Below are 20983 nucleotides of genomic sequence, written 5' to 3'. Positions count from 1 at the left end.
AAAATGATACTACAGTGTTCTAAATAATTTTCAATATAAAATTAATTAATTAATTATACGTAAGGTCACAAAAAATATTAATAACTTGGGAGGAACGGGATGATTGGATCAGCTGAGATATTTGGGGAAAATTTGCAAAATCAGAGCAGTTATACTGTAGTTCGAATTTAAGAATTCACTGGGGCCAATGCGGAGAAAATGTAATTCACGGGCATTAAACATATATTACAAGTGTAGCTTGTGTAACTAAACGTTATTGCTCTCACTTTTTGTTTTTATGGCATAATATAATTTTTCCAAAAAAGAGGGTCTTGAAATTTCCTTATAGTTTTTTTGGAGGTTGAGACTAAAGACCATATTTGACTACTAAGGAGAAGTGAGGATTTAAACTTTAACTAAAATAAGACACATGATTTACGACAAACCCTTACACTTGAGTCCTAAACTATAAATATATAACACCCTATCCCTCCATCAAACAGCTATATATGTAAAAATGCGAGCTCCTAAAATGCAGCTTGTTTAGCTTATATTTGCATCAGCTAAACAAATCGGTCACTGTTTACAACCAAAGTTCAAGAGAGAAGTTTACTTTTAGTACATGAACGGTTATTAGTTAACTTGTAACTCTTGATCCTAGATTGTGAACACAGTCGTTAGTATCCGTTGAGCTAAGTTCAGAAATAAAAGACTAAAGTATGATTTACTATAGTCTTCGTCATTTATATCGCTCCCAATGTATGCTTGTAATGAAGAACGATACTTGAACATTTTTTTTTTAATCGTTTCAAACTTTTAGAAGACAATCTCGTGATTTTTGACGAATAGGTTAGAGTAAAGCCGCTGCTGAACTAGGAATTTCTGCGCAATAAATTTAAAAATTTATCAAGATCAATATATAATATTACATAATGTATAATTATATGTTTGTTATACAAATAAGTTACTACCATATTGAAAAAATTTGTTTTGCTGTTTTTGAGAATTTATGAGGTGTTAGTACGATTAGTAACATTCTATTGAATTTTTAAATAATCAGAAATTATAAAATGCTACTACTATATTACATTTCTACCTTCAATTTAAAATTAGTTTAAGAAATACATATTAATGTTACAGCTGCAATATTAAACCTGCTTTTTCAATGTCCGTAACGTTGTATTTTATTTTACTGTGTATATTTTAATATAATATCAATCATTCAGTAAAAATTTCAAAATTACAGCGTCGGAAATTCTTCCTGGTTTTAAAAATTCATATATTTGAAAAACGTGGTTAAATGTGAAACAGAAGCATAACATTTCGGCATCATTTGATATTAGTGACGATTACCACACATTTCAGCATTACGAAACTAGCATTTTTATCTGCTTTGATCGTGGCAATATAGGTCAAAGTTAAGTTTAGGACCTTTCTAGAGAATTTCCAATATGACTAAAATACAAAATAAAAATATAACAATGTCCTTCAAGTTACGATTCAAACTGAAAACCGTTTTTGCACTTAGCAAGATAAAAATTTCTCATCAATACTATTATAGTCACAATTTACCGTATCACTTCCGGAGATCACACAGGCATTTAATTACATGGGCATTTTATAAAAATTAATTTAATCTCTCTTCGGTCCAGTAACCCACACACACATTTCGATATAAACCAGAGAATCGATTGTAGATTTATAAAGCATTCTAACAGAACTTAGACCGTAAAATCATTATCGATAACGATTTCAGGTTAAAGTTATAGACAAACTGGGTGTTACGAAAGTCGTCGCACTTATTATTCGTCAGTTCAGCGCGATATTTTTCCGTTCCGATAACAATCGCGAAATTCTCAGCCTCGAACGGGGAAAAAAGTGCAGTTGGCGCCATCGTGAATAAGGTCGCCGTCTTTTTTTATTCGTGACACTTTTCCGTTTGGCCGAAACCTTTAGATGGAAAATCATTACACAGTGAGTGTAAAACAACTTTATTTACATCAATCGAGATTACTTATGAGTTAATGTATCGATTCGGTACAGATGTTGGCTCGAGTTACAATTTGTGCCGACAAAACTGGGATAATGAAGAGTTCGATATGAGAAGATGCCGGCTGTAGCGACGCGTAGTTCTTGGTGCACCCGTATGGAGATTCTAACAGTTGTTAACATATGCATGGAAATCGAAGTAAGCAAAAGGGTGCACCGGGACTAGAATTCGACTGAAGAGAGTCGCGGCTCTAGGAAGACGAAGGTCTGGCGGAGGGCCGGGCCCCTTTCTGACGTCCGCTACGTCCGTTCGAACCATTGCGTCCGAACCGTTTTCCCCCCTCCGAACCTGCGGTGGAGGCCGGGGCACTGGTAGTGCGGCGTCTGTCCGAATTCCCGTTGCTAGTGGGTGCCTTACTGGTTCCGGAGGTGATCGATGGCGTCGAATCTTTCTTCTGAGTATTTCTACGACTGGCGACTACGGCAGCAGGCGTTGGGCGCACCCTATTAGGATTTCTGATAAACGAAGGCAAGGTCGGACGAGGACGCCCGGGTGCGCGAGGAACGGGCCTTGGGCGCCGGGTGCCCCGTGGCGCGAACAACTGCGATAGAGGCGACGAGGCATTCTTCTTTTCGTTATCTTCGGCAGGCGGAGAAATCTCCGGCGATTCGGTCTTGGGTTTCTCGTTTTTAACGGGTTCTTCTATCCGAGGTTCCTCCAACAACTCCGGTTTTTTATCTGGTTTTTCGGGCTCCACTTCTTCCGGGCTTTCGGGAACTTCGGCCGGAGGTCGGCGTCGAGAAGCCTTCTTACGAGTACTCGATTCGGAAGCGGCCCAGGCCGCGCACAATACCAAAAGTAAAATTAGCTGTAATTTCTACAAAACGAAAAAAAAAGATAGTAGTGTCATCCGTTAATCACGTAGAAGCTGTGGCTCCGTGTTTAAAAAAAAGGATAACGACTTACCATGACGCGGCCCGGAGGGAAAGTCTTGTTCCTGTGGTTCCAGCAAAATGCTTTTGTCATACCATCGCTCCTACATTTTATACGCGCAACGACCACATGACCCACTAACCTCGGCCGCAGTACGACTGGCTACAGATTGGCAGGAATGATGTGTCGGTGAAACTCCTTCCTACCAATCTCCAGCGTCGTACATTTAGGTTTCGATCCAGAACCAACCGGTTTAACGTGCAACTAGTTTCTCTAATGTCGTCCGGATGGTCGCGTCGCGTCGAGATGCCACTTTCTTCTTCAAAACGAGGACGAAACGAAACGATCGACTAGAATTTCAAATAATGTGTTTACTTTTTCTACTCGCGATCGGAAGATTGCTGCTGCCATCGAGAAATACAACTCTGATCCTCTATGCTCTATATAACAAATAAGGACGAAATTTCGCAATTTTTTTTTTTTACAACCGTCTCCGGAATCTGTCCCGATTTTCCTTCTTGGGAGACGTTCGACTTCCGGATATCGACCGAGTTACGCCCAGAGAAGAGATAACACGAACGTCTCGAGCGCATAACGGTTCCGCGCGTTGCGTTAGCGTCGAGAACAGGGTCAAACACCGGCTAGATCATCCATCGAGAATACGTCGGACCGGTCGTCCTCGAGTTGGCCATCTCGGCACGTGATCTCCATGACAAAATGACGACGTGACCCACATTACGGTAAAGGAATGTGGATAAACTGGACCCACATTGTAGAGGAAACGAGTCCTTAATTGTCGGTTGGGTGTAGTTTGCACTTTTCCCCAAACCGCGTATAACCCAAGGACAAAGAACCGAAAATTTTATAATTGAGAAAGGTTTCATTCAACTTTTCGGGAAATGACATAGTTCACCTCAACATTTTACCTGGAAAAAACGGAAGGTCGTCAACTCCGTTAAACAACCTTACCGACGTCACCGAAACCGGACTGTTTATATTGCAGAACAGGGATTCGAACATGTATCTTACCGGCATTATGCCCTCCTACTTAGAACTCTACACCCCAAAACACGGAATTCACTCTGCTCTATAGGAAAGACGAGATCGAGAGGTGCGAGATCAGCATCACTTCCTACACGAACGACTAATTTTATTAATATATTTCTGGTGTTGCTAAATTAGTATTCTTTACATGACTTCACATATATATTCTAGATGATCACCGCTAGTTCTTAATTGATTGAAATCGTATTGTTAATTCTAAATTGCTCCTCCCATCGAGAATCCCTGCCTATAGATAACTCAGAACATTCCTCATTATCCATTATCTATTAATAATTTAATCAACATCAACAAACGAGAATTTCTCTACCAGCAATTTTTCGTAAACAAATTTTCCTTCCTGAAACAAACTCGCCTGCCCTAATTCCCGAAGTATTTTTCGTACTTCTCTCCGAATTAGGAAATTTCACCGTTCCAAGAACTCCCGGCGTTTTACATCCAACTCGGCCGCCCTTCCTGCATTATTTCGCTCTCATCGCTTTCGCCTTGACCTATATCATGCTTCGCAATAGTATAAACACGACTCTTATCGCGTTAAAAGCGAGAAACTTTTCCGCCAGACGCCTACTTGCGCTCAATTACTACGAGAAGCCAAGCGAGAAGCGATTCTCTCGCCCGCGTTATCGATGTCTGTACCAATGAGCTTCGAGGTCTGGCTATTTATAAAGGTGAGCCGTTTCTGGTCGAAGAGGAAAAACGAGTGCAGCATCTTTATTACTAAATATAACTTATAATCGTGTTGCCGCTCTGAACGCGTAAAAACCAGTTATTCGATAATTGGTATAGATCAATTATGCTGTCTAATGATAAAAACGAGTTTCTGGTAGTTTAGCTTCGCCGAAACTAATAGTTTCCGAAGACGTCGTACTCAAAGAAATGTAAATAATATATATACTTTGATGAATACTGCTAGTTTATAATGAGATATCTAATTGAAATAATTGTTCAATTAATTAAGTTGCACTTTGATAAACTCCATCTAAGGTGAAATATATCAATCATCAGATAATAGGTTGATGGTAAGAATGATACTTTTGTATGTAAAAATTACTACTACTTTCTAATGCTAAATTCAAGATAGATTGTTAGAAAAATGTAAAATTATTCCTGTTACTTCAGTCAAATATCTGGTCTAGAGTACAGATTCATAATAATATATACCACATAAGCAGAAATACTAGTAACAACATAATATTTATCAACTTTATCTTCAAGAGATGATTGTAAAAAATTAAGTGTGTTCCATCTAAATGGTACACTCAATTTACGTTCCCATAATCGACAATCGAAGAAACAGCGCTTAAATGTTTACTAAAAACGCACTAACAAGTTTGAGAACTTGTTATAACATTTTAAATGTAAATTACTATTTTTTTAATTAACCTGTTTATCTCCATTTTTCTGTTTGCATTTTAAATTTTTAGATAAGCTTTCTTTTCGCTTTCGTTGATTTTAATTCTTATTAATTACGATTTTGTTCTGTAAACAATTCTAAAGTACCACAATCTTACGTTACGTACGGAATTAGATGCAAAAAATTTTGTTTTATTTTTCCAAATTTAGAAAAACATTTTCAAATAACAGAATTATAACTTGTTAAATGCAGCGATGTCTACACTTTGTACCTGGAAATAAAGTTTAAAAACAAGTCTTTATGAAAGATCAAGGATTATTATTTTGGATGAGAGTTGACAAATACTTACATAGTCTTCGATTTCTTGAATTGTTTCTACTAGCCAGTCGATGCTGACTTTTTCGTCTTCCACTATGCACACGATTTGAAGTTTATAAATACCATACGCCAATGGTACACGTTTGGCTGCATACATAACAGAATTCAACTTAATAAATTTGAAAAAAATTTTAATCACGCAACAAGTTACTTAAATATAAACTCACAAGCTCCCCACTGGAGTCCGTCCGAGTGTATTTCTCGCACCTTATTCTCCATTTCTGCCAAATCCGTTTCGTCATCCCAAGGCTTGACGTCTAAAACTACGCTGGATTTTGCTATAACTGCTTTTTCTGAAAGTAATATGCAAATACTAAATGTTTTCTCTCATTTTTGTAATGAATAAACGTATTTTGTGAATATCAAAATCGAAGAATCTAGGGGCAAAAGCAGCATTCACATAAACCTGATTCAGATAATGGATATATTCCATAACCAACCTGTTATAGTTACATAAATCTTGATATTCTGCCATAGTACACGAGAATTCTTGAAGATTTAAACCTAACTTCAGGCAGATTAAATTTCGTAAGAAACAGGTAAAAAATGACAATGAAATTCTAAGATTTTCCCGGAAAAGTATTATCTATCTATTCTATCTGGTAATGAGATTTGTAATGAAAAAAAATCACCATGTTACAAAGTATTAAAAGTTTTATTTTGATAACAATGTCCCTTCTCAACAGTGGCTGTTTATTACTGTATCTAAGATCCCATCAACAGTGATGGATGGATAGGGAACGAAACTAATCAAAATTAATCGTGAAAAATCGCAATAGATTCCAATAGACTGCTTATGTGAATTCCTATCAAATTCCTTTCTAATATGAAACTATAATAATGATTAAAAATCAAAACTTAACTGTGAATAAATTTTTATAAAAAGTATCACTTTGTAAAATTATATTTTCAAAGAAAAAATTAAACATAACATATATAAAATTATGTAACAATGGTATATTAATTATTAAACTTAAAAAAGGCCAAAGATTGCTAACACAGATTGTGACCCACCTTACAGAATAGGCCTATACTTTCTGCCAGGAAGAATATAGAATTTTGAGAGAGAGAATAAGTTTTTTAAACAATACATACAATGTTAAATAATACAAATAAAATCATAAATTTGAATGTCTTTAGCAGCAATGGCAAACCTGTGACCCATACAACGATTTCAAGTTACCAGTATCGAATTTTCAGAAAGTACTGTATTTGATATTATAAATTATATATATATATATAGTCTAACTTCCATATTACGAATTTCTATATGGCGAATTTCTCGGTATAACGCATTTTTGCATTGTACACTTCTTTTCAACCAAAAATATATGCAAAATTGCCTGTAAATAACGAAGTTAAATTTCTATATAATGAATTATTTTTAATTTGTAAAGACCATCGATCATTAAAAGTCGATCACTCCTCTCTGGGTCGAGTTCGAATTTAGGTTCAACTTCAGATATCAATCTGTAAACCCTTTGTAAAACCGTGGCACAGGTGTGAGAAATACTGGTCGTTAGCTTTTAAAACTATCTTGTAATTTCCCCCCACATGGCTACCTGTTTTAGAGTGATTAGGTCCAAATGCCATCGTTGACAGATAAACAATTTACAATTAACCAATATCAAAAACGTTAGAAAGGTGATAATTTTGACAATTTTGGACTAATTTTTGAGGTTAGTGGAATTTTATTTTATTTAATATGTCGTCCAGTTGAAATTTGAAGAACTGTTAATATAGTGTTTAGGCATTATTATAAAAAGTGTGTTGCGGAAAGTGGATAAAAGCTCAAAAAAGAAAGACATTGTAGCAAAGTTTGGAATTCCTGCCAGTAGTTTATCAACCATAACAACAAATAACGAATCAATTTTGAAATTAGCCAATGATGCGAGACTTAAAAGAAAACGTGCTAGACCTGTGTTTATATCCATGTTAATGAAATAAACGGACGTCCACTGCTGCTCTATTCCTCGTATATATAGTATAAAAGCTGTCATGAAAAATCTTACAGGCCACTAGTTATGATGAGATAAAAATTTATCAAATGAACAACAAATTTCCCATTAAATGAAATATTTTTATCCATTATAATAGCATTATTTTTTCTTTCACTTACTTAAAATTTACTGCTATTTTTCTGATACAAATTAAAAAGTTAAAAAAAGTAAAATTTGCAAGCATTTCTTTTTTTTTTTTTTTAATTATTCAAATGTCTGACTCTCAGTTTGGAGTTACTAAATTTCAAATTTAATTTTGACCCACCTTCAGAAAAAGTGCGCCATCTATAGCTTTTAATTATATTTAATCAGAAGCTTATCTATATAATTATGTACATTAGATTTGCAGATTAAGACAAATCTTAATAAAGATGCTTCACTTTTATAAAATAATACTGCAAAAAAAGAACAACAGAAAATAATAATAATAAAAATAAAGAAAAAAAATCAAATGGAAATAATATATTCAGAGTACTGATAATATGGTTCTTGGATGTTCAAAAGATTCAGAGGAGTACCTTGGTACTCCTCTGAATCTCTTGAACATCCAAGGCATGTGTCTATTTTTTTGGAGATTATTATTCAATTATCTTAGAATTAACTTAGTTACCTAACTTTTTACATCATTCTTTTTCATTAGTTTTTTAAAATTGTTAAATGTATGATGGAAAATGGATAATTGATCATTTTGAACTGATAGATGAATTATAAGTTATACAAATGATTTATATTCAGGATGTTTCTAAAAGAGGAACAGGAAAGGTATAAAATCAGTACATTTATTATTTTCACTAGAAATTATTGAAATTACTTATTTTAAATTTACATATAATTATCTTTAGTCTAGTGATCCATACCTTCTGACTTGTGTTTACAAGAAGTATTAATTTAAATTTTTAGCTTTTTTTTCTGATTGTACAAGATTACTTTAGTAAGTCATATGATATGTATTTGAAAGTATCAAACTGATTGCTTTTATATCAAGAGGGTGCTGCAACAGCATAAGCATCAAATAAGAGTAAATGTTAAAAAAAATATCAACCATCAATAAAATAATCATTATCAATGGTCTTCTATATGCTTTCAAATTATTAATATATTTTGAAAAATATAGTCCAAATACTCCATACCATACTATTACTCATATTACTGATAGAAAGTATCCTCATTGTTCCAATGATTATTATAGTAGTTAATATATCACATAAAAATTTCCTAAATTATTAGACTAGATATACTAACACACATTTCTGGCTATTTTCATTTACAAATTCAAATAACAGAATAAACCAAACCATAATTCCCCGGAAAGACACAAGAAAGAAAAATAGAGTCTGTAAAATTAAAGCGTCAGAGTCAATTATGTTAGAGTCCATTTTTCTTATTTATATTTTGATTAATTCATGTTAGATTAAAGTCAATGAGTGTTAAAGAATGAAATAGATTTAAAAATATTTTAGCTACTGAATATGTACTACACAGTATATTAATCTTAACAGCAATAAGTACCATTGTATCATGAACAGTTCCATACTTTAATATTAGTGGTAAAAAACCATTTTGTTTTACTTTTTACACTAATGTTACCAATTTAGAATTTTAATTAGAAACATAAACAGATCCATTACATAAATTAATAAAGAAAACATAGTGAAATTAAAAACTTGATTTTTTAAACAATTTCAAAGCTTCTCCCATTTAAAGTTATTCAAAATAATCATATATTTCAGTTTGAAATAAATGAGTTGTGTATTCTTTTGATGAAAAACCAAATATAAAATAAAACAAATTTAACCAAAAATTTGCCTATAGAGTAAAATCTATCCAAAACAGAAATCTCCCAAATGGGAAAAATTCTTCAAAATGGAGCCATTTTATATGCTAAAAACTCCTGTCCAAAACAAACCTGCCAAACTGGGAAAAGTATTTGGTATGATGTGATTCCAGTTTACACGGTTTACTGTATATGATTATTGTTGGTTTGTCTTTGTTGAGAATACAGCAACAGTTTTCAATAATATTGCAATGATAAAGATACAAATAATATATTTCTTTTTATCTCATCATATCTTTTCTTTCAAATGTATACTTTATATATTGTTTTATCAACTAATGTATTTTGATTTTGAATTTCTAAATAAGTAGCAATTATTAGTTAATAGTAATTAACTACATATTATAATAAAATTAACATCTTATAGATTATTTTATTATTGAAATTCAGAACAAGTTTATAAAGTTATAAATAATCAGGCAATTTTATAACTATCAACAATTGTAAATTATTTTATACTTAAAATACCATTATTGAGTTATTTCACAGACTAGTTATAATTTTATAAATTTACAAATTATAACATAGAATGATAAAAAATTACTAAATTATGCATTTTTGAAAGACTGATTTGTGTTATTATGTACTTTATCATCTTAGGTCTGTAATTTTATTATAAGAAAAACATTTTTGAAGGACATTATTACTTTATATAGAAGTGATCAGCTATGAAAAGGGGACACACTATTTCCTGTAATAAAAGTAATGATTTCTAAGATAAGTTGACTTGTTTATATGATTATGTAAGTAGTTATTTATTATAATTATTAATTCTAAGAAAAGGATAAATGACCTAAAGCCATTTCTTTTCTTTGAACAGATATTTTATAGATTCAGTAATTTACATCATTCTTATGATTCATTTATTTATTAAAAAATGAAGAAAATAAATGCCTACTGTAAAATGTAAAATGATGTAATTTAATGTTTTAACCATCCATTATATATTAGTTCTCATCATGGGGCAATGAGTGAGTGTGTGCATATATATACACACACACTCATTCATTCCAATAAAAATTAGCACACCAAGATGTCATATCACTGCAAAATTTGGCGTGCAGGGTAAATTTCAAGCAGATATGGAAATGATTAGAGTTATACATAATGGCTCATTGCATAATGCCAGCAGAGGGCATTAAAGTGTCTCCCCCTTGGCCTATAAAAAAAAGCATTCGATGTGCAACAGGTAAACTACAGACATGATGCACAAAGGCATCCTTGTCTGTAGTTTACCTGTTGCACAAGAACACTGTATTAGTAGCGATGCCTTTACCTTGTAATCAAAGACCATATGAACAACTAACCGAATTTAAGGGGGAAGGATCAGTGGATTGAGAGAAGCTGAATGATATACTAAATACCGAACCTGTTACCGGTGTAATTTGCGTGAAAAAATCTTCTTTCCACAAACGTTTTCGAGCTTTCCAAACAGCTCTTCTTCAGGTAGAGAAAAAAGATTCCGACGAAATACTTCGAAAAAAGACGAAAAAAGAACGTAGACATTTAAATAAAAACGGAATCTAAAAATAGAATGCAGATGTTTAAACAAAAATTACGGAACTCGCATATCAAACGAACATTAAGGTGGACATGCGCATTCGTGCGCCGATGTTGCTATTTATAGATCGTTGTTTATGAGGGCCTGCCACGCTATAGAAAGATTAATCTCATCCTTCCGATTTATACATGTGGTCCGATGGTTAGCCTTACAGATGGATATAGCTTCCCGCCATTTTAGTTGGTCCAGGTGGGGCGTAGTGTCGATGATGTCAGCTTTGTCGAACTCCGGTTCTATATCGGGATCAGATGCAAAGGTGGTTAGGGCCGTGGTGTACCGCCCGTGCCGAAGGTCCGCCTGATGTTCTTGCACTCTGGTATTTAAAGATCGCTTGGTTGAGCCGATATATACAAGGCTCTCGTTACATCTGTTATCTTTCAGCGGGATAGAGTACACGCCAGGAAGCCTGCCACAGACTGGACTGCCTTTTTCATTTCTGAGGATGTCGTAGATTGTCGGGCCTCTTCTATAGGCTATTTGTAGTTGTTGTTTTCCAGCGATCTCAGCGTATATCGCTTTAACATATGGGTTAAAGGTGACTGGGAGGCGTGTACGTTCATCCTGGTCAGTGTTGGTCCTCGTACGCGTAGTGGGTGCGTATTGTGAGCGTTGAAGTCGCTCAATTAGACGGTGTCGATAACCCAGTTGAGCTCATCCACCTCCTTCGGGTTGTGCCTTCGACGCCGCAGTATATTACCGTGCTGGACTTTAAATCTATGTACCCGTCGGTGGAGCTCCCTCCAGCTTTTTGCTCCCTTAGGGACATTTTGCTTAATTTGACTCAAGATCAAGCATTACACCACCAAGTCATTGACTTAGCCCATCTGATCTGTTATAATTCTATCTTTGCGTTCGACGGAGAGGTCTACAAACAACAAAGAGGAGTCCCCATGGGTAGCCCAGTATCTGGGGACCTATGCGAAATGGTCGTTAGGCAACTGGAACAAAAAATACTTCCGCTGTTCCTCCCAAACATCTTACTCTATAGGAGGTATGTGGACGACAATACCTGACATCTCTGACTTTGTACAAACCGTTAATGATAATCCCTACGGCCTAACGCTGGAAATGGGACACTCTAGCAATACTGAGGTCCATTTTTTGGATATAAACATTAAAGTAGAAGGATCCGCCATCGTCACGTCGGTATACCGTAAACCTTATGCCGACCCTATATACATACCGGTAGGTTCATCTGACCCATTCACCTACAAGGCTGCAGCATTTAATACTTTGATTAAAAGGGCCTTTTCCCACTCGTCCACCACGCAAGCCCTCAACACCGAATTGAATTATATCAAGAGGATAGCAGCCAAGCACGGTTACCATGGTCTGACACACCGTCTAATTGAGCGACTTCAACGCTCACAATACGCACCCACTACGCGTACGAGGACCAACACTGACCAGGATGAACGTACACGCCTCCCAGTCACCTTTAACCCATATGTTAAAGCGATATACGCTGAGATCGCTGGAAAACAACAACTACAAATAGCCTATAGAAGAGGCCCGACAATCTACGACATCCTCAGAAATGAAAAAGGCAGTCCAGTCCGTGGCAGGCTTCCTGGCGTGTACTCTATCCCGCTGAAAGATAACAGATGTAACGAGAGCCTTGTATATATCGGCTCAACCAAGCGATCTTTAAATACCAGAGTGCAAGAACATCAGGCGGACCTTCGGCACGGGCGGTACACCACGGCCCTAACCACCTTTGCATCTGATCCCGATATAGAACCGGAGTTCGACAAAGCTGACATCATCGACACTACGCCCCACCTGGACCAACTAAAATGGCGGGAAGCTATATCCATCTGTAAGGCTAACCATCGGACCACATGTATAAATCGGAAGGATGAGATTAATCTTTCTATAGCGTGGCAGGCCCTCATAAACAACGATCTATAAATAGCAACATCGGCGCACGAATGCGCATGTCCACCTTAATGTTCGTTTGATATGCGAGTTCCGTAATTTTTGTTTAAACATCTGCATTCTATTTTTAGATTCCGTTTTTATTTAAATGTCTACGTTCTTTTTTCGTCTTTTTTCGAAGTATTTCGTCGGAACCTTTTTTCTCTACCTGAAGAAGAGCTGTTTGGAAAGCTCGAAAACGTTTGTGGAAAGAAGATTTTTTCACGCAAATTACACCGGTAACAGGTTCGGTATTTAGTATTTCATCCCCGGTGTCGGAGTGAAGAGTAATTTTACTTAGAAGCTGAATGGTCATCTCACCAAATAGTCTGTCACCTAGGCTATTCTGGCAACACTGAAGTGGTGTTGGGACCAGTGAATGAGAGAGACCTCACACACACACACAGCACACAGATTCAGGATGCCTTCAGCAGACCTATAGATGAGAGAACAGTCTGGTCCTCCAATAAGCACATACAACTGACTGTATTATTGTCCACCTTCTGGACACAGGTAGAGCCATCATTTAACAGGCCCATGGCCCATGTCTGTCCATATCATTTTGAAGTGTCTGGGTGAGGAATATTTGGTGTTGCGGTGGCCATTATATGTACTACCATTGACATCACAGTCACCTTCATTTGGAGTGGTGTTGCTCCTGAAAGAATTGGACCACAACGGAAGGAAACCTGGTTGTCTACAGTGACAAATCCAGATTCAGTTTGGGGAGACGACAACCATGTTTGTATCTAGAGACCCTGTGGTAAATGCCTATGCTTTAGAACAGCACACCACCTCCACAGCTGATATGATAGTCTGGGATGCCATTACAAATGACAGCCGATCACCTCTAGTAGTGATCCAAGAGACCAAGACATTTTTGAACAGGCCAATGCTTGATCACACATGGCAAGGGTGTCACAGGTTCTGCCTCTATCACATTGCCACACTTCCCCGGCCTGCCTGGTTCCCTGATTTTTTACCAATGAAACATGTTTGGGATCACTTGTGATACCAAATTGGACAGCCTAGGAATTTGGCTAAACTAGACAATCACTTGCAGCAAGCAACTGTAGCCTGAGATGCCAAAGGACATCATACAGCACCTGTATGCCTCAATGCCTGCCCAAATCACATTGTATATTCATGGTAGACGTGGCTCAATAGGGTACTAAAACCGTCTTTCATTTGTAGTTTTTCCCACAATAAATAATTCTTTTGCTTTCAGTTTGTAATCATTTACTGATATCACCATTACATTCACATGTGTACAATTTCGCTCAATTTTGACAACTTTTTCTTGGTGTGCTAATTTGCTAATTTTATGCCAATGAATAAAAAATATATATGTATGTATATATATATATATATATATATATATATATATGTATGTATGTATGTAATATATATATATTTATATTATATATAAAATATGTTAATATTAAAATAAAATGCAATGACAAAAACAGATTAAATATTGATATAAGAGTTGTAACAGTAAAATTGTAAAATTTCTAATTTTAAAATTTGCCTAGATCAGTGTTTCTTAATGTTTTTAGTAATTGGCATACCCTCTTCAACCTCAAACTATATGCACCCCCTTAAAAATTGTGTTCTAATTTTTTTCATTATAAAATCCAAATGATTTCAAAGTGACAAAGATTGAGAGGGTAGTAGTGAAGATCCTGGACATCACCATAGTACTTCCAGTTTATTGTGGGCTCTAAGAGTACACAGTAGAGTTAAGTCAAATTTATATAGCATAAGACAGCTTTAAATTTTATATTACACACCTAAAAATTAAAAACCTATCATTACCACTTGCACTTCAAGTTAAGAAACATAGGCCTAGACAAGCTGCTACTGCTTTTTTGCAATCATGTCTGATTGCAAAATAGCAGCAGCAGTTTCTCATTATCATCCTGATAAATAAAAATACAAGAAACAGTTCATTACAATTTCTTAGTTACAGAATTAGATCGAAAAATATAATGTATTGCTTCTGCATCAAATTTATGGCAGACTACGTAACATCCATTTTATAAATTTCTTTCTATTCTGATAAATTATTTCATTTTTTTCAATTTAATTGTCATTTGTTTCCTCTGTATTCCTAAAATGTCTGTAATAATTAATATTAAATGAAGTATACTTGTTAATGCAAATATAAATAATATATGGATATTAAATACAAGCAAACAGTGACTGATGAGAAAATACAAATGTACTTAATAAATATAAAAAATATAAATACAACTTTGCATTTTGTCCTTCCTTTTTGCTGTTCACACCATCAACAGTTCTTAAAAAAGTCGCTTCTGAAACTTTGTGAATTTTTAAGAACTGCTGATGATGTGAACGGCGAAAAGGAAGGACAAAATGCAAAGTTTTATCTTTGTAAAGTTGTATTTATATTTTTTATATTTATTAAATGTGAATAACACCAGCCATGTACTTGTATTGGTTTTTATTTAACAGATGTACTGTACTGTACTTGTCTATAAAATAAATTTCATAATATTCAGAGTATAACAATACAACTACTCCACTTATACAAACCAAATTTAACATTATACAGTGTTCCCACTAGCACTGTAATTCAGCAAATCGTTTTGACTTTAATCAAATTGGGTTTTGAATAGATATTGTTATAAGTCATATTTTATGACTATATTTTAATGAATGAAATAAAGACATTTCTTGAAAATTAAAAAAAAGTACAACAAAATTGGTTTATAATATATGTAAGCCATTTATTTATCTTCTATGTAAGGACTAGTACATATTTTAACTTGGTTTTATGTTTTACTTTCATTTAATCTAAGAATCTAATGAAAGAAATTTCAAAAACAGTAAGTAATTCTAAAATATTTCAATACTAAAAAGTAATCATCATAATTATTATATTGATAATTTATTACAATTTCAATATTCTTAAAGCTAATACACAATAACAACAAAATAATAAACAAAAAATTGCATATATTAACTTAATGAAAATGATAGCAAATAACTAATACTAATACAGGTGCTCACCTAGTTACAAACAGGTTAGGTTCCCAAGGTTTTGTTGTAAGTTGAAAACTAACCTAGAAAGTACATTTGTATACAGAATAACCACATATTGTTAGTGTTTGATTCTTCAATGTACTACATCAACAGAATACATTACAATCATTTATCTGCTTGCTACTGCTTAATAGCAGTATTTCAAACATGGTTTTTCTTTCCACTTAACGTCCTTAGTTCCTTTTCCATATAGATGCACACTTCTTGCATTTATCTCCACTGTTAAATTTATTATTACATTTTGGATACATTTTTAAAACTTGCAAACAATACAGAAAAACACTATTACTCCAACATCACTAACTTCAATGCTTCCTCACAAACAGCAATGGAATGTCAGAATTTGTATGAAAATGAAAAATGATGATATGCAATAGAAATAAATCCACATTAAATATTTATTATTGGCTAAAGACTGACTTTAACACCACCCCACAATCATCAAAAGAACTTCATAATCTGCATGAAATTTAAGTTTTAGACATACAGTCAAATTGTTTGTAAGTAGGGGAGCTCCTGTATACTAATAAAATAAATAAAAATATTAGCAATTTAGTTATAAATCTAATATAAAGATATGAATAAAATTTATTTACAGAAATTCTTTTGATAATCCACTTTGAAAATTCTTTTACTTACTGGGGCATAAAGTAAAGAACTTTTATTATTTAACAAAGTAACAGATATAATTGTTAAGAACATATTGTTTGGTCATCATCTGTCACTTTATGATCAAATCAGAAATACTGAAGTATCCACAAGTTTATTCATCAGTCATATACAAACAAAAGATAACAAATAGTCATAAACTTACTAAACAGAAAACTTAATCATCAGTAATACTGAAACTATCAATAGTATAGAGAAGGGGTTGCCACAACAGAAGTTATATATCATCCATCAGAAATGTGCAAGAACTGAATCCTCTGTTAGAGTATTATTTTAAATTATATATACTTAAAATATTAGTTATCAGTATTCCAGGGTTCAAATTAATGTTTGTTCAGTTTTCCTAGGCAACAAAAATTTTATTTGACTACTAAATTTACTTTTGAAATTGTCCAAAAAGTAACCTGATTTATTTTCTAATTTTTTCTTAACTTTTTTATACTTCTTGCATATCCCATTGTTAAATAGTAGTATTTTTTAGTAATAATAATAACAAACATCCAAGAAGCCATCAAACTTCATTATGATGATAAATATAATATGGATACAGCACAGCATATGAGAACAGAAAGGACAAAATAAAAAAAAATTAAGCACTGTCAACTGGAGGAAAAATATCAATGATCTATGAAGTAGTAGTCATTTATATGAACTGTGGACTTACACTTTAAAGACTTTCATTTATTATTATTACATTGCCTTGTATTTATTATACTCTCAGTTAATTTAAATTATAATTTGATTCAAACTGAAATAAAATAATTTCTAAAACATGTTACTAAATTAAAAATTCCATCTTTAAGATTTATATTTTGTAGAATTGAATTAATTTTGTTTTCAGTTTTATACAAAATAAAGTATAAGAAAAGGCTTATTTTTTCCAGGACCAATAATTTTTCTAGAATAGACAAGTCTTTGTTTTATTCACAATCTGGATAAACCAGATTGTGAATAAAACAAAGATTTGTCTATTTCAAACATTTCCTTATCTATTCTAAACAAGTTGTAGTGTATTTTAAATGCAGAAAAATCATAGGCTTTTTAAATAACAGTTTTGCTTTAATGTTTAAATAACAGGTGCTAACACCTGATTACTGAATTCTTTACTTCATTAATACGCGCAATCATTCCTAGCAATCCACATAACTGGATAATTCTTATAAACAACAGACTAATGTTTCAAGTGTAAACTTGGTCTTTGTTCAGTTTGTGATTGAAAATATTAGTTGTTGATATTTAATTTCCGACTGGGGGGAAGAAAAGGTTCTGTGTGGTGTGTTGTTCATTAATCAGCTGTTTATATTTTCATTTTGCTTATATGAAGTATTGAATATTAATACTAAATTTTATTCAATATCCAATTACTTATTAGTTTTGTGTACCTATTAAAAGGAATTTTAGCATGTAATCTTTAATATGACTTGTAATACTGTAACCAATTATAGCTTTGTTTTAAATATATCTTTTATCACAGATTTTTTTTTTTAGTTTTTAAATATAATTTTACTTTTGGTAGATTTTCATCCGATGGCAATAATTATAATTAATTATTTGAAGTCATAGTTCTTCCCAAAAAAGGAACCACCATTTATTAGCTCTGTGTTCCAGACAAAATGTTTGTATTTTTTAATTGGATGTATTCTTGTGTTTTTAAAGGACTTTTTGGCCAGTAGTTTAAAAAGAAAGGTCAGTCACCAAGAATGTATTGTCTAGAACACAGCTAATAAATGTTGGTTCCTTTTTTTGTGAAGGACTAGGTCTTCAAATACTTAATAATTTTCTTCATTAAAAACTTCTTTTGACAAATTTTGAACACATCCAATAAGAATTTATTGACCTACTCAATGTTCCCAATGTAAGGCCCCAGAAGGAATTTGGAATTTAGTGTTTAAATGTTAACAAATATCCAATGGGATAGTTAGATTCCCATCTATAGAAAATAAAGACAACACAATGTCTCACAACAACGAATGAAATCAACACATACCTGAACATGTTACCGGTGTCAGAGGAAAGACGAAAAAATATCGTAAACATTTTCAAACCTTAATAGTTCTTCTTCAGACAATGAAAAGACAAGCAACGGAATGAAGAACAAAAATAGAACATCAATATTTAAACAAGAATCGAATACACGTCTCATTAATCGCCGTCTACCCACATCGAATGCACATGTCCAATCCAACAATTTTAACGAGACGTGTGTTTGATTTCTGTTTAAATATCGATGTTCTATTTTTGTTCTGTGTTCTGTCGCTTCTCTTTTTATCATCTGAAGAACTATTAAGATTCGAAAACGTTTATGATATTTTTTCATCTTTTCTCCAACACCAGTAACAGATTCAGGTACATGTTGATTTCATCCCTGAGTTTTGTGAAATGTAAACAGATTGAAATTTTCTTTTGTTAACAAAGTAAAAAACTGGTATTACAAAAGAGAATTTCAAAGTTTGGAGGAATTCTATTTGATCAGATTGAGTTGAGCATCAATGACGACCTCTCACACATCCCGAAAGGTTTTCAATTGTCAACTGGAGATGAGGTAAGACCAATCAGAAGCGACGAAGGAGATCGTTATCCAATTAGAATGCAGAATCAAGAAGAGATATCCTTTAAAAACTCATGTTTCAAGACACAAGATTCTTTCTCCACAATCAGTTCTTCTCTCTCCATGATCCATGTCCCGAGAAATCCCACAAAGACCCATCTCATCCTGAAGCCGTTCTTTCTACTAAACCATTGCTACTCAGGATAAGTTCCAGTCATCTTAAACATTTATGTTCCCTTTGTTGTACTTTGGTGGATGAGCACCCCAAACAATCCAAACTTCTAACCTAATTTACAATTTCACCAGACAAAAAGAGTCCCGGGGCCATCAACCTATAAGACATAAACCGCAAAGTGTCTGATTGTCAATGACAACAGCAACATTCATACTTTCCCTGGACTCTCTCCAACTGAACAATCAAAAATGAATACTTTATAGGTGAAATTAACAAAATCTTGTAAGCATTTTTCCCCTTCAATTAAACAAGATCAAAATGTAAAAGGATTTAGTGTCCAAACCACTCCCACATACGAGCTTTCTCGACCCCTTGACCATCCTGACAATCCCACCCAGTCAGCACCTACTGTAGACAAACACCTCGTAGGTTGCCCAAGATGTTCAAGATTTCATTTAATGTGTAGACCTAATTTATAAAAAGAAGTTTTGTATGGTTTGATTGAAAATTCATCAAAAATTGCTGAAATTAACAAACTGTTACCAGTCTGATAAATTTTAACTATACTATCACATTTACAGAAATAAAATGTCATTACTTACTTTTTGATTTCTTTTCTGCATACTCTTTCAAAACCTGTTCTCTAGCTTTAGATGATTTTTCATCTTCCTAGAATTGGTAAAATTATATATTACTAAAAAATAAACAAATGACATAGAAAAATTATTTCTGTTTCTAACCAAAAATAATTAAATTTCAATTTAATTTAGTTTAACATCTTTTTAAAATGATAAATTAACTCATACTTCATCTGAACCAAATAAATCAATATCATCATCATCGTCATCTTCAGGTTTTATATTATTTACCTATGAAGAAAAAATTTTCTAATCACATATCTGATTTCAATTGATATAAGAATTAGTATGTTTAATATATATATATTTATTATATATTCTATAATTATAGACATTTTTTTAAATTCACTTCAACATTACTTACTGTCTTGTTTATTGGTTTGACAGATTCAGTAACAACTTTATTCTTTCCTTCTAAAACAGCAATTCTAGAATCAAGCTTTTGTATTAATGACTGCAAATCTTGGCACCCTAAGAAATATATATTTGTTCTCTGTCAATTGTTTAATCTTTCTAAAATCAACATTTAATTATAAATATTAGTAATATTCTTAATTATTCCAATCCCTATGAATGTTCTTACATGCTGTTAATGAGTCGTTTTCTTTTTCTAATTTCCGAACTCTATCAGAAAGATCTCCTGATTCATTCAATGATACTACATTAACAGATTCACCCTATAAAAAACAACATTATTATTAAAGTCAGATTTTATTAATAAAAATTAAAAAAAAAATATATATATATATATATATTATATATATCCTAGTCACATGCTAAAATTTGCCATTTCAAGACGGACAGTAAGACAGCATTTTTCCCCCACACCTATCATTAGTTTGGCCAGACAGTGAATAAAGAATGGATATACAATGA

At 33.2% G+C, this 20983-nt stretch overlaps 1 protein-coding gene across 3 annotated transcripts in view; it reads right to left on the bottom strand.

The window, feature by feature from the left end:
- Positions 1-5488: 5488 nt before the first annotated feature.
- The window catches only part of LOC136974076 (elongation factor 1-delta-like), a 47031-nt gene continuing 31536 nt past the window's right edge, over positions 5489-20983 (bottom strand). For all 3 annotated transcript variants that reach the window (XM_067268853.1, XM_067268855.1, XM_067268854.1), the window contains 7 exons: positions 20691-20784; positions 20472-20578; positions 20276-20338; positions 20072-20138; positions 5864-5989; positions 5668-5783; positions 5489-5589 (listed from right to left, as the gene is read on the bottom strand). In XM_067268853.1, coding sequence (XP_067124954.1) covers positions 5551-5589; positions 5668-5783; positions 5864-5989; positions 20072-20138; positions 20276-20338; positions 20472-20578; positions 20691-20784 — 612 coding nt within the window. In that variant the 3' untranslated portion in view covers positions 5489-5550. The remainder of the gene's footprint in view (positions 5590-5667; positions 5784-5863; positions 5990-20071; positions 20139-20275; positions 20339-20471; positions 20579-20690; positions 20785-20983) is intronic.

The sequence above is a fragment of the Centruroides vittatus genome, unplaced genomic scaffold (assembly GCF_030686945.1).
Source record: "Centruroides vittatus isolate TY-2023 unplaced genomic scaffold, ASM3068694v2 contig_341, whole genome shotgun sequence".
Taxonomy (NCBI): Eukaryota; Metazoa; Arthropoda; class Arachnida; order Scorpiones; family Buthidae; genus Centruroides; species Centruroides vittatus.
The sequence above is the reverse complement of the archived record's forward strand: the minus strand, read 5'-3'. Positions and strand labels throughout refer to the sequence as shown.